The sequence below is a fragment of the Epinephelus moara genome, chromosome 17 (genome assembly GCF_006386435.1).
Source record: "Epinephelus moara isolate mb chromosome 17, YSFRI_EMoa_1.0, whole genome shotgun sequence".
Classification (NCBI taxonomy): Eukaryota; Metazoa; Chordata; class Actinopteri; order Perciformes; family Serranidae; genus Epinephelus; species Epinephelus moara.
Window position 1 is genome coordinate 9584096 of NC_065522.1, and position 13230 is coordinate 9597325.

Sequence of the window (13230 nt, forward strand, 5' to 3'; positions counted from 1 at the left end):
GGTCAGGATAGGCCTAATTTTCGCAATATTACGCAGATGAAAAAAATGCAGTCCGTGAGGTTTGTTTTAAATGAGAATTAAAAGACAAATCTTGATCAAATGTTACTCCGAGGTTTCTTACGGTAAATAAAATAAAAGGCTCTTAACATCAACTAAACATTTACTTTCATCTGACATCAAATCAGTAAGTCTTGTATCAAAATTCTGGCAGACTTGCGGACATGAGGGGGCATTCATGTGAATTTCCTATAGGTTGGAACTCAATTTTCTGATTATTCCAGCATTACATGAATGCAAGGTCTCAAACTTGTGATGTCATCAAGTATACAGTCTGAAGCTGCTCCATACACAATGAATGTAAGCCTGATTTTGTGGACCCACAGAATGTTTGTTTCCTTTTTATACTCAAATGAGCTTTATTCTATTGTACTGAAGTGTTCTCAGTTGTGAAACAGAAAATGTAACTTTTTGGGTTCCAAAACAATTTGTTTTTTGGTCGACATGCTGTGAACGCTTCAAAAGTGGGTGCTGTAACCATTATGGAACCTGTTCCATGTTGGTGGAGAGGGGTATCAGTGTCATCATCATATCTTCCCCAATTGTCTATCGAGCACTTCCAGACTTTACACTTGATGACTTCACAAATTTGAGTTTTAGTACTCTAGTTTTTAGATTCTTGAGAAAGTTGTTTCTGTTAACTAATATTTTTGGACTTTTTTTTTAAACCATAAGAATAAGGTCATGGGCATTGTTCCTCTTTAAGGTGTGAAATGGACAGGATTTAACTAAATAACCAACTAAATCATAATTATAGTCATGTTAGGTACAATAAAGTTGTCACTTACAATAGATGTGCCTTCAAATCCCTGATACTGTCTTAACCTTCTCACTTGTATTAATGATAGTAGGCACTTGAGTCATAAAGTGTGTAGAAACTCTAGCTAACCAGTCTAGATCAGATTAGCATCTTTACTAAATTTTTTAGCATTCATAGAAAGATGCTGCCTTTGACAAATCTCTGTATCTACAAAGAGCGAGTTAACACATCACATGTTACACCTAACTGGACTCTGGAAAGTGCTGGAAACTTTGAGGGTGCCCTAATCAAGCGCCGTCTCTCCTCATGTAACAGGAAGGTCTCTCTCATCCTTCAAGGCAATCTTGCAGAAAGCATAGATAGAAGAGGAATATTATCCAACCACATCAGAGGGGGATGACTTGCTATTTCCTCTCTAGACGCAGCCAATCTTTTGGATGCCATTTCTACATTTTCTTATATACCACCACAGAGAAATAGCTATCAGAGCAAGGGCGGTGATGTTGACGAGGTTGTTAGACTACGAAAAGGGAGCGTCGGAGCGTGTTTGTGTGTGTGTGCCCGCACAAGTCAGGGGAAGAGATAGAAAGACCCTAAAATGTCAGCAAAGTGTGTGTGGTCTTCACCAAGTTCTTGTCTGTGTGTGTGTGTGTGTGTGTGTGTGTGTGTGTGTGTGTGTGTGTGTGTGTGTGCACGCGTATGTGCGTGTGCGCGTATGTGCGTGTGTGTGTAACTCTGCAACTTCAAAAATCAACAGCTGTCTGGAAACTTTTGGCAAATGTCTCATCTCAGCCCCTTTTTTCTCGCCGTCTTTTTTCTCCCAGTCTGCGCATCTCTTTGTAAGTGTCTCTGAAATATATGTTGTGTCAAAAAAAGTAGCAAAAAAAAAGGTTTCAGTCTTCTCGTTTAAAAGGAATCAATAGCTCTGTCTCTCTCCTTAACTGCTTCAAAGAATCAGTCGGCACTGATGCAATAATACACGAAGGTTGGAGGAACCATCTGTGTGTTATTGAGTTATTGTTTGAGAGCCTGTCTGAGAGTTTAAAATAAGAAGTGTGTATAAATTTACGTGGGTGTACAGTGCCGGTGTGCCTTGAGGCTTATTGTCTCTGAAGAATTGACTTCATCACCACCATCAGTCCTTTTTCCTTGTGGAATTTTCATTTTATCGCCGGGTCTGTCTTGCAATTTTCACGCTGTCAGCTCCCATGAGGCTTTGCAGCTGACGTTCGACACTGCAACATTGACCGCACGCCTTAATGAAAAATCGTGGCGTCTGGTTTCTCCAATATGACCTGTTTATCCCCACGGTAGATAGTAGTGGCCGAGAATCCACTATCCCAAATCAATGGCCCCTCACAGAGAAAGCATCCCAAATGATAAACTCAATCCTAAATACACTCTTCTCGCCCCAACACAGAAGAAGAGTGAGGAGGAGGGGTGGGGTGTGAAAAATCAGAATCAATAGGTTTTTCATTACTGCTTTGATTCATGAGCCTTTTCTGATTATTTTTTCCACCAGATCCGTGGACAAAGGAAAATGGTATTTTTTTATCCGTTCTTCTTCAGACCAAATTACCAGCCAGTCCATGTGAATGGAAATGATAATCAAGGGGCGTCCCACAATGTTTTGATTCATCTCTTTGCATTCTCTCCACCTCTAGCGCCGCAGGTAGGATTGATTGGTCAGATCAATGGCGCCAGAGCTAATTGGACAAAAGTAATAAATATTTAGCCTCTTTTTTTAGGGGGGTTGGTGGAACACATGAGTGCAACAGAGCATTTCCATCATTATTGTTATTCTAGCGAAAGCGGGAAGGCAGATTGCTTGATTAGACCACGGTGGACTGAAGGTCAGAGAAATCCATACAGGGCCAGGTTTTTGTTTGCTGACAACTCCCAAGGCAGCGCTAATTTACTTTGAACTCCCAGTTTCCAATGAAGGTATACAGTTACTGCTTGAGAGAACTCAGATGTAGATTCTTCTGTCTGACTTGTTCTCTTGATTAGTTGCAGACACACAAATGCACACTTTCACAAATACACATCAGGTGCACAGTGTTAAAAGTGGTTGACACTTTCATGCATGTGCACTTATGCACATATTCATAGGGACATATATGGCAACAAGTGCCCATACCTATTGACAAAACAGTAGCTTGCCAGTGGCCTCCAGAATAACCCATGTGACCACAACAAAAACAAATCATATGGTGTTTCCTGATGTGCTGTCTCTGTAGGTAAGGTTGGCTGAACATAAAAATACTTGGGTGAGGCTCTGAGAAAGGTAATGTTTATTGTTTGATGTAGAGCTGAGAGATGTAGAAAATCAAATATACAGATATTTTTGACCAGATGTTTCTATCAGTATTGTAGGGTTGGCTATTAATGTTTTCACAAAGTGTTTACATGATGAGATTTTTGATAAATAATCATCAGTAATGTGGAAAGTCTGTAAAACACAACATTTCAAAAATCAGAAATCAAAGACAGTATCTAGTCTCTGGGTAAGAGGACTTTTACAGAAATCATCATCATTGTTTTTTCAGGACATTTGAACAACCAGATTTTGTCATTTTTCCAGTGGAAACGGAGGAGAATCCTGGCAGGGGGATATGTTCTAACCACATGCTTTGCTGCTTTATTACAGTACTTACATTGGCATTGCAAAGCAGACCAAAACTTTTAGGATGGTTTCTATTTTAGTTAGCTATAAAAATCAACCTAAAACCTGTTCGAACAAGGTACACCAATAAGCCAAAACATTAAAACCATTGGTGGGTGAAGTGAATAACATCGATCGTCTTGTTACAATGCAATGTTCTGCTGGGAAACTTGGGTCCTGGCGTTCATGTGGATACTACTTGACATGCTCCACCCACCGGAACACCGTTGCAGACAAAATACACCCCTTCATGGCAACGTCACTTATCGATGGCAGTGCCCCCCCAGCAAGACAATGCACCATGCCACATCACAAAAACTGCTCAGGATTGACCCCAGGAACGGGACAAAGAGCTTAAAGCGTTGACCTGACCTCCAAATACTCCAGATCCCAAACTGATTGAACATTTACGGGATGTGCTGGTACCCCAGAGGTACCCCAGATCCACAGTGGATGCTCCTTGGACCGGACTTGGCTCTGACCTGTTCAGGCATGGACACAGGACCTCTGGAGGGTGTCCCTTGGTGTCTGGCACCAGGGTGTTAGCTTCAGATCTTTTGAGTCCTGTGGGTTGTAAGGTGGGGTACCAGCATGTCCCACAGATGTTTAATCAGACTGGGATCTGGGGAATTAGGAGGCTAGGTTGATGCCTTGAGCTCTTTGTCACTTTTGTCAGACCATTCCTGAACAGTTTTTGTGGTGTGGCATGGCGCATTGTCCTGCTGGGGGAGTGGCGTTGCCATAATGGGGGGTGCCTGGTCCACACTGGTGTTTAAGTGGGTGGAGCGTGTCGGGTGGCTTCCACACGAATGTCATAACCCAAGATTTCCCAACAGAACATTGCATTGTAACAAGATGATCAGTGTCGTTCACTTCACCTGTCAGTGGTTTTAATGTTTTGGCTGATAGGTGTATTTCACCCATGTGAACATGTCACTCCTTTTATGTTTGTATCAGAGGCGTGGTCCCCTGTTCCATAACCTCTTTTGACTTCTTTTTTGTTGTCAGTTCAAAGAACTACTGCCCAAAGAGCATCTCAAGATGTATAGACCCTCTCTGGTTATCAGGAGATCATTCTCTTGAAGAAAGCCAGGGCATGCTGCCCTCCAGACATGTCTTCTTGGGTTTGATAAACACCCTTTCTCTCTCTTTTTCACTCTGTCTCGCCTTCCCATTAGTGTGTGTTGCAGTTCAGGCTTCGGAGGATTTTGCCTCAACCGGAGCAGCAGGTGTTTGCTGGGAGAAACAGTGACACATGGATGCGCCCTGTCAGACTACTCATTAGAGACTCTGCACCTCCTTTGTCTCCTCATTTTGTGGAGGGAGGAATGCACGTACACACAAACACAAACACACACGTATACAAGTGCACAAAGCAGCAGGTGGCCACTATCAGCTGGACAAATCAAAGCAGGCAAAGTTAACACCAGCTTATTGGATGGATGTTAGAGCGAAAGAGAAGTAGAAAGTATTTCCGAGTACTACTAGAGTTCTTTTTTTTTTCTCAACTTCGGCACTTCTGTTCGTGGCATTCATGCTAGTAAAAGTGCTGATGATAGAGACAAAGTAAAATGTGACAAGTATGACTGTGACAGTGGCATCAGGCATACAGGAAACTCTAGGGAAGACAAAGCATATGGTAGATGCTTCGCATGAAAGGGGTGTTAATTGATGAGAATTAGTTCACTGTGAGAACACACATAAGATATGCAGTGATGATTCGTGCCACATGTCTAATTCTTCATACACCCTAAATGAGATATCAGTGTTTTTTATATCTCTGCATTAAAGTTTTAAAAAGGGATTTCTGGAAGTCTTGGGAGCTTAATTAGAGCAGAAAATAAATTTCAGTGTATTCAGTGACACAACACATGTAATAATAGTTGAGGTACATTAAACAGGGGCTAGAATGAGACCTGTTGGACCAAAGTCATATTAGAGATGGACCACAGTGACTGACACATATTGCATTATAATACCATATTTGATCTGTCTCACTGGAAAAAAATGTTTTAATCAATTTGAAATAATTCCCCCAGTATTTGATATGTTGTGTTTTAAAGTAGAATCCCTGTTGATTTCTTGACTACTGCTTCAACAGCCAGAATACAATTAAATCCTCAACAATAGAGGTATTTGAAATTATGTTAAAGCTACAACAAAGCTGGAGTCACTCTTTCTGACATTGTCTCATATCCATGTGTCATCCGATGAGTAAATACCTATATGACTAGCTGAGTGAAAATGTCCTCGAACTATCTGAATAATTGACTAATGTAATTTACTATGCAATGATGGAATGACACACTGAAGTAGGGATGATACAGGTTTTACTTTTATAGCACTAGATCAAGATTTCTCTTATTGTTTTCCCAACATATTGTACATTCTTTACAGCAAAGAAAAGTCAAGAAAATCTACATATGTATGTCCATGTATGTCCTTCTATTACTTTAACAAAGCAGTGTGGCATTTGACCATTGCATTTCCATAGAATTGAAGGACTTTCAAGAGACAAATTTAAGAAAGAACAGCCAATGTTGGTGCAATAAACAACAAGATATCCTGACTTTAAGGCCTTGTTAAGACTGCAAGCCAAATTCATTTTCTTTACATTTCTACATTGTATCCAGATCGGTTTTTAAAAGTCTGGACAGCAAAGAAACACATGAAATTTTTGCAAAGCTTATCCAAACCACATTTGGAGGTGGTTTGAAATGCGATTCCAATCAAATTTCTACACGTGTCTGACTTCTAACACTTGCGCCACTCAGATCCAATTTCAGCTGTCTTTTGCGTCAGTCCCAACGCGTTACACAACAGTGAGGTCAAATCCAGTGGAGGAAGCGCTGAGCAGAATTAAGAATCTGCTACTAGCAGAGCGCTATGGAAAACAGCATGGAGAGTTTGACAAAGAAGTTCTGCACTAGATTTCGCCCTGTTTGGGGGCGAAATGATAGACCTCCTTTTTTAATGCTTCCACGATGGCAAGCTGCCCCCCTCCCAATATCACTGTCATGGAGCTTTTTAAGGTACCAGGAAGGTAGTGGTAGCCTATGAAACTAGACATTCTAAGGCATCCATTGGTACCAACCATGTCATGCTAGCTTGTCAGGAAGGAGGACAAAGAAGGCTCTGAATGTATGCTACATTTTGTAGAGGGAAAAACTGGCATGGCCATTTTCAAAGGGCTCCCTGTAATTCTCACCTCAGGATATCTGAATGAAAATGGGTTCTGCGGCAACCTACAAGTCTCACTTTATAGACATGCCAACCTAACACTTATCCAGTTTTTGGCAAAAACCACGCAGTTTCTTTTTTATATGCTGGATCCATTTGTAGCTTCTATCATCTGAAAATGGTGGTGACATAGTTTTCAAGGAGCAGATATATACTACTACAGCATAATAGAGTTCCTAAAATTCATTAATAGCTTTTAGTTTTTATGTGTCATGCCAAGATTTTCAGTGGCCCCATCTGGTCATCCCTATGAAGGATTTCTGGGTGCACCACTGCAGTGCAGAAAGGTTGATGTCTGGACACACAGACGTGATCTAATCATCTTCAAATAACATTGTGGACAGTCTGCCTGCACTGTGAATGTAGCCTTAGTTAAAGGTATGGGTCAAACTCCAAAAACATTGGATCCTAAATTTCCCACAACGCAACTACATGCATTCATTTGTCCTTAATTCAAACTACCATCAACCATTCTCTCTTTTTGCCAACGTGGCTCCACTCTCATCCATCACAACATGGCTCCCCTCCCTCCCTGTTTGTCGGCCATTTTAGAAATCTTTTCTCCTCTTCCTCACAGCTGTCTCTTGCCTAGCTTCTGCGAAGCTCCAGTGCTGCACTGTTAATAATAAACACTGGGAAAAAAAGAAAAGAAAAAAGGAAAACGCCAACTTTCTTCTTCTCTCCACCATCCTCAATTCACACTTTACCATCCTCTCCACTCCCTGTCTCCGTACCCTGTTGTCTTTCTTCATCCTCTCTTTTTCCCCCCTCCTCTGGCACACAACCTCTTTATAGCCCTGCTTGCCGTGCTGTGATAATTAGTCAGCGCTAAAATAATACAGCCTCAAGAAAACAACAAGAGCTGAGAAGAGGGCTTAGCTCCGCTGGGAGGGAAGGAGGAGAGGAGGAGGAGGGAGGGGCAGTGAGAGCCAGAAAGAAGCAGAGAGAGAGGAAGCGAGAGAGAGAGGGAGGAGAGTTGTGTGTGTCAGCCGATTTCAAATGGCTACCAGCGGATTGCTAGATAATGAAAGTGTCGGGTAGCTGAGTGAGTGAGTGTCTGTGTGCAACAAGACCGCATGTCTCCATTCTTTATCAGCCAGCCTTTTCCCTGCGTATGACTAAAAGTGTGTGTGGCCTGTTGCTGTGGATGTTGTTTGAAGGTCCATTGGCCCTGCAGTTATTCCATCGCCTCTGACCGGAGCACACCTAGGAGATTTGTCAGGCAGAAAACACACAAGGACGTGTGTGCCTCATAAACTGTATAAAATAATGGGCACAGTCACTGTGACATCACCCATCAGCTTGTGGACTCTTGTTTTGTAGCCTCGAGTTTTGCATTTTGGCCATTGCTATCATGGATTTTTGGAACCAGAAGTGACCATATTTGGACAAGACAGTGGGGATAACCCTAACATTAGCTTAGCTGTGAGCTTAGTATGGTGAATTTACAGATACACTGGGTTAACTGTGATAATGCTAATGCAAATTTTCACTAGCCAAAAAAAATAAAAAACAGGCATGAAACCATTTAAACAAAATGTTCTTTACTAAAAACTGAACATCGGACTCTCTAGAGGGTCTTCTAGTGCAACCGAATGTTACACAAGACTTTTTTTAGGTGACCAAAATGTTACAATTAACGTACATGATCCGAAAACACACCAAAATAGCTATAGTAAGTCTGGAATTACGCCACGGTAATGTTACCTAATCTGTGTTGTCGTCGTGTTAGCAACTTGCCAATGAATGGCACCCACCTGTCACTCAAAGCAGCTAAGCCCTTAATTATACATAATTTTTATGCTAACCCTTATGCTAGCTGCTACCTTTGTTAGCATGGTGCATTTACAGCTATGGTTGACTGAGGTAATGCTAATGCAGATGTGCTAGCAAAAAAAGGCTTAAAACCATTAAAACAAAATGTACTTACCAGAGAAACTGAACATCTGACTCCTAAGAGGGTCTTTTAGTACAACCAAATGCTTAAAAAAACTTTTTTAGGCAAACAAAATGTTATAATTAACTAGCTACAACTATGTCTACACTTGGAATCTGAGGTTACACGACGAACGTTATCTAACTAACATTGTCGCTGTGGTAGCAACTTGTCACAGCTCCCACCTGTCACTCAAAGTGACCGCGCCCTTAATTATGTGTAACTTTAAGCCAAAATATCTTTTAAATGAGTAAGTTATATAAAAATGTACCCCTATACATTCAAGGAACTACAGTTTGTGGCACTTCACCATTCATGTTTTCATCCCCAGAGGTTGCCGCTTGGCACTGCTGTGTCCATGTGATTATGCATATATATAAATCTGCAGCCAGTTGACAAAAAATCGAATTTTAACAATCATTTAATTATTTATCTGGTTTAGCAAGGAAGAATGTCAAACACATGTAGCATCACAAAAACCTTTCTTCTTTCATGTCATATCATATAAATTGAAAATCTTTGCGTTTTTGTTCCCTGGGAACAGACAAAAAGCTATTTGAAGATTTCATTTTGGCCTCTGGGACGTTGTTATGGAGCTTTTACACTGTTTCTGCTATTTCATAGACCTAACTGGAGGAGCAGATGACCAGGGGCCAAAATTTGGAATGAAATGATACTTGAATTAACCTTACTCATATGGAAAAAAAACCCAACAACTTTAAAAGTGCTCTGATTCTGGCAAGGCTATCAAAAGTGAGGTTAGTCAGACTTATTCACAAAGGAAAATGTTGAGCAAACACAACAGTCAAAAGTAGCAAGCAGTGAAAGTGTGTCTGTGTATATGCAACAGTGTCTGCATTTCCATCTCTGAGCTTCATACAGCTACATATACATACATTAGTATGTACACAAATCAGCCTGTGTTTGTTTGTATTTATGTTCCAGCGAAGAGTGACAGCACACAGGGTTGAGAGCAGTTCACTGTGGTTTCATTACTCTGTGCTAATCACAGCCAATGCCCGTCATTCCTCATTCACCAACGGGCTTATTGGAGCCAAGCCAAGTCCTAACTCCTCTGTTACAGTTCAAACTTGAAATCGCTCAGCGTATGAGGCGGGTAGAATTTTTTTTTTTTTTTTTTTTTAGGCTGGAACTCAAAAATACTGTTGAGGCAAAGTTCCTTTGACAGGGAGATCTGAGGAATTTCTTTTGTTGATGTTGAGGGCTGGTGGTTACACTGACAGCATAGCCAACACTAAGTTTGTCAGTTCGCCCTAGTTTGAATGCAACGCAACCGAGGGCAAGTGAAACTGCAGTGGCTCGGCAGATTAACATTTCAAAGGGGAGTGACAGCCAGCACTGGTGCTACTACTAGTGCTAAAGCTAAGCATGACTACATGATATACACTGCCAATAACACTGTTAGAATAGCATGTTCAGGCCACTGGTTTTCAAACTTTTCACTGAAATGGTATTGAATTCTTGTTGTTAGTCAGTATGTGACTCTGCACTGATATGTCTGTGTGCTGTGACACTCACTCAATTATTTTTATCATGCTCTATTCATTCAATTAAAAAAGAAGGTTTTATTTGACATTAAACTATAACCCACAGATTTTCATTAACTGCAGTTTCTCCAACTCAACAAAATGAATATGTTACAGAAGAAAATATACATAATGCCGACCCTGCAATTCTCTGCAGTCAAGTCTTCCCCCTGTTTTTTGGTGGTGCTGAACATATTCTGCATTGGTGTTTGAGAATACACCTAACATCTTTCTTACTTAGCCTACTTATTATGTTGTAATTGAGTGATAACCCCCTTATTCTATCCTCTCTATGTGTTTTTACAGCTGGGACAACTTACATCTTCGGGAGAGGCGGAGCCCTCATCACGTATACCTGGCCACCCAATGACCGGCCGAGCACACGGGCAGACCGGCTGGCAGTGGGCTTCAGCACGCAGCTGAAGGAGGCTGTTCTGGTCAGGGTAGAGAGCGCCAAGGGACTTGGAGATTACCTGGAGCTGCACATAGTAAGATACCGCCTTGGGGATATTGAGGGGGGGATGAAATGGATGGGGGAATGGTGAAGGTACACTAAGCTACATTCACACAGTTGAATCACTTGGGAAAACCCGGAAAGAAAGAAGGGGATTGGGAAGTACCTGAACAGGGAAGGTGAAAATAAAATAAAAGTGGGGTGTATAAAGATGCCAAGGGACTGGGAGATTAGGCTAGTCACTGGAGAATGAGTAAGAGGAGGGAGAGAATGAATGCAGGAAGGAGAGGCAGAGATAGAAAGAAAGGATGTCAAAGATAGTGGAAAGATGGTCTGCACCAAGGGACGGAGCAAACCAGAAGCTACAAATAGTAAGAGGAAGGCTGTAGAAGAAAGACAGTTGAGGAGTTGGGGTCATTGATGCAGAATGAGTATAGTTAAAGGATGGCACTTTGTTAGCAGTAGTGACTGGGCTGTAGACAAGATGACTCTGTACATCTTTGTTGAAGTGGATATTAAAACATGTATGGAAATTTTGGCGTTTCAAGCTGGTAAAAAATAGAAGCTTGGTATGTACACTTTGATATATATCCTTAAAGGATTAAAGGATAAGTTTTGTCTCTTCCAACCTGGGCTTTTCCCCCCATATTTTTGTGTCTTAATGTCTAATGGAAACAGCTATGTTTGAAATTGGACCAGTATAGAGTGAGCCAGCAGTGGCCAAACAGGTTGCAATATAACCACTTGAGGCATTTGTGCAACGTCAGTTTACATCCACTCAGAGTGCTTGTTTTTGTGCCAACAGGCTCAGATTATCATTTCAACTGTCTGACAATTAATGGACAGTATCCTTACAGAGATAAACCTCTTTGTTAAAGAGTAGGATCCTTTTTGTTTGGCCAGAAACAACCCTGAAATCACCAAATTCACCAGACTTCATTTGAATAAACAGGAATTTTACCATGTATAAAGCCAGCATGTTTTCACATCCAACTGGGTGAATTAAGGGTTAATTTCAACCAAAGCAGAGTTGGTGACCATTGGAACAGTGGAGAGGCGAAAAAAGATGTTTTTTGTTTGTTTGTTTCTGTCAACTTTGAATGAAGTGTGTTTTAGGACAAAAAAAATGACTGACTAAGAAATGGAATCTGGTTAAATTGACGATGGCAATTTCAGGGCTGTTTCTGGGTTACTCTTTGACAAAGTACTCTCTTTCAGTGCTGGACCATTTTCAAAAATTGCTGTTCCCATTAGTTACTTAGACACAAAACCATGGGAAAATAGAATCCAGGTTGAAAAATACCAAAGTTACCCTTTAATCATGACCACTCTTTTTAGGAGTTTTACTGAATTTGTGGAGCTTTGGAGCTAATTTCAGTTTATTTTGTAACTTGGGTTCCTGGTAGTTTTGTTCCTAATTTCTACTGGTTTGTGACCACTCTTACTTCTTTAAGCACTGTCATTGTGTTCCTAGGTGACAGGAATTAGCTTATTAAGTTAATTGTGATGGGAATGATGGCCAAGGCTAGACGTAAGTTGGACTTGAGTTTATGTATGGAGAAATACTAAGACAATGCTAGCCATTTATACATGTGAAATGGCTTACAATTTCAGGTTCTATTCAAGTTTGGCTGATGTTGGCATGCAGGTTTTGATGTATAAAAAGCTGTGGTTAGATATTCCAACTAAGGAATTTCCTTCTGGCATTTAAACAGTATTTTTGCTGTGCAGTGCAAGGGTCACTGAGAGGAATCAGTGTGTGCACAGTCCAGAAAATGACTAATCGCCAAACAGCATTTCATCTTATCCCCTGTCAAACTAGTTATTGGCCCCATCACTGCTTTCATTGCTTTCATATGTTAGGCTTAAAGGTCATTTAAAACCACCTCTAATGATAACTTTAAATGGCAATTAAGGGACAGCAGGCGTTTAAAAATGCATTTACACAGACTCTAATTGTCTCGTTGACCCCTGTGCTTCCTCTTCCCAATATTACATTCAAAGCTCATTTTCATTTTAATAGGGGGTTTTCTGTTAATTACCAACCAAGACTATACCTGGTGACTCTGATCCACTTACCATGTTGCTGGAGTCACGCAATTAAACACTGTGCCTTGTCAGATTCACAACTCCAGTGTTTTACTGTACCAGCTGGTGGAAAAGATGTTACAATGTCCTGCAGTTCTTTTACACTCTCTTAAAGCGTGCAGTGATAAGACACTATCACTGTTATCTACACTTATCTACACTCAGCCATCTGTGCAAGTGTGTGTGTGTATAAGTGTGTATGTGTATGTGTGATCACACCACTCCAACATCCTAGTGACCCCAATTTGTTTGGGCTGCCCGTGCCTGGAAGCGACAGGAACATAGTTGACCCCAGGTCACTTCTCATCCAGTGATCAGTAAACTGAGAGGAACAGAGGAAGGGATGATGGGAAAGAGGTGTAGGTGAAAGAGTGGGGGTGGGTGGGTGGTGGATAGTCCAAGTAGGTCAAGGCCAATTTGAATGCTCTTAACATCAGCGATGAATAATGATAATGATTGTAAGCATGAAAGATTGCAGTTTTA

The 13230-nt window shown here is 41.1% G+C and overlaps 1 protein-coding gene across 3 annotated transcripts in view; it reads left to right on the forward strand.

Annotated features, from left to right (window-relative positions):
* LOC126404194 (neurexin-2-like) overlaps positions 1-13230 on the forward strand; it is an 813153-nt gene that overhangs the window by 669895 nt on the left and 130028 nt on the right. For all 3 annotated transcript variants that reach the window (XM_050067247.1, XM_050067245.1, XM_050067246.1), the window contains one exon: positions 10512-10693. In XM_050067247.1, the coding sequence (XP_049923204.1) occupies positions 10512-10693 (182 nt within the window). The remainder of the gene's footprint in view (positions 1-10511; positions 10694-13230) is intronic.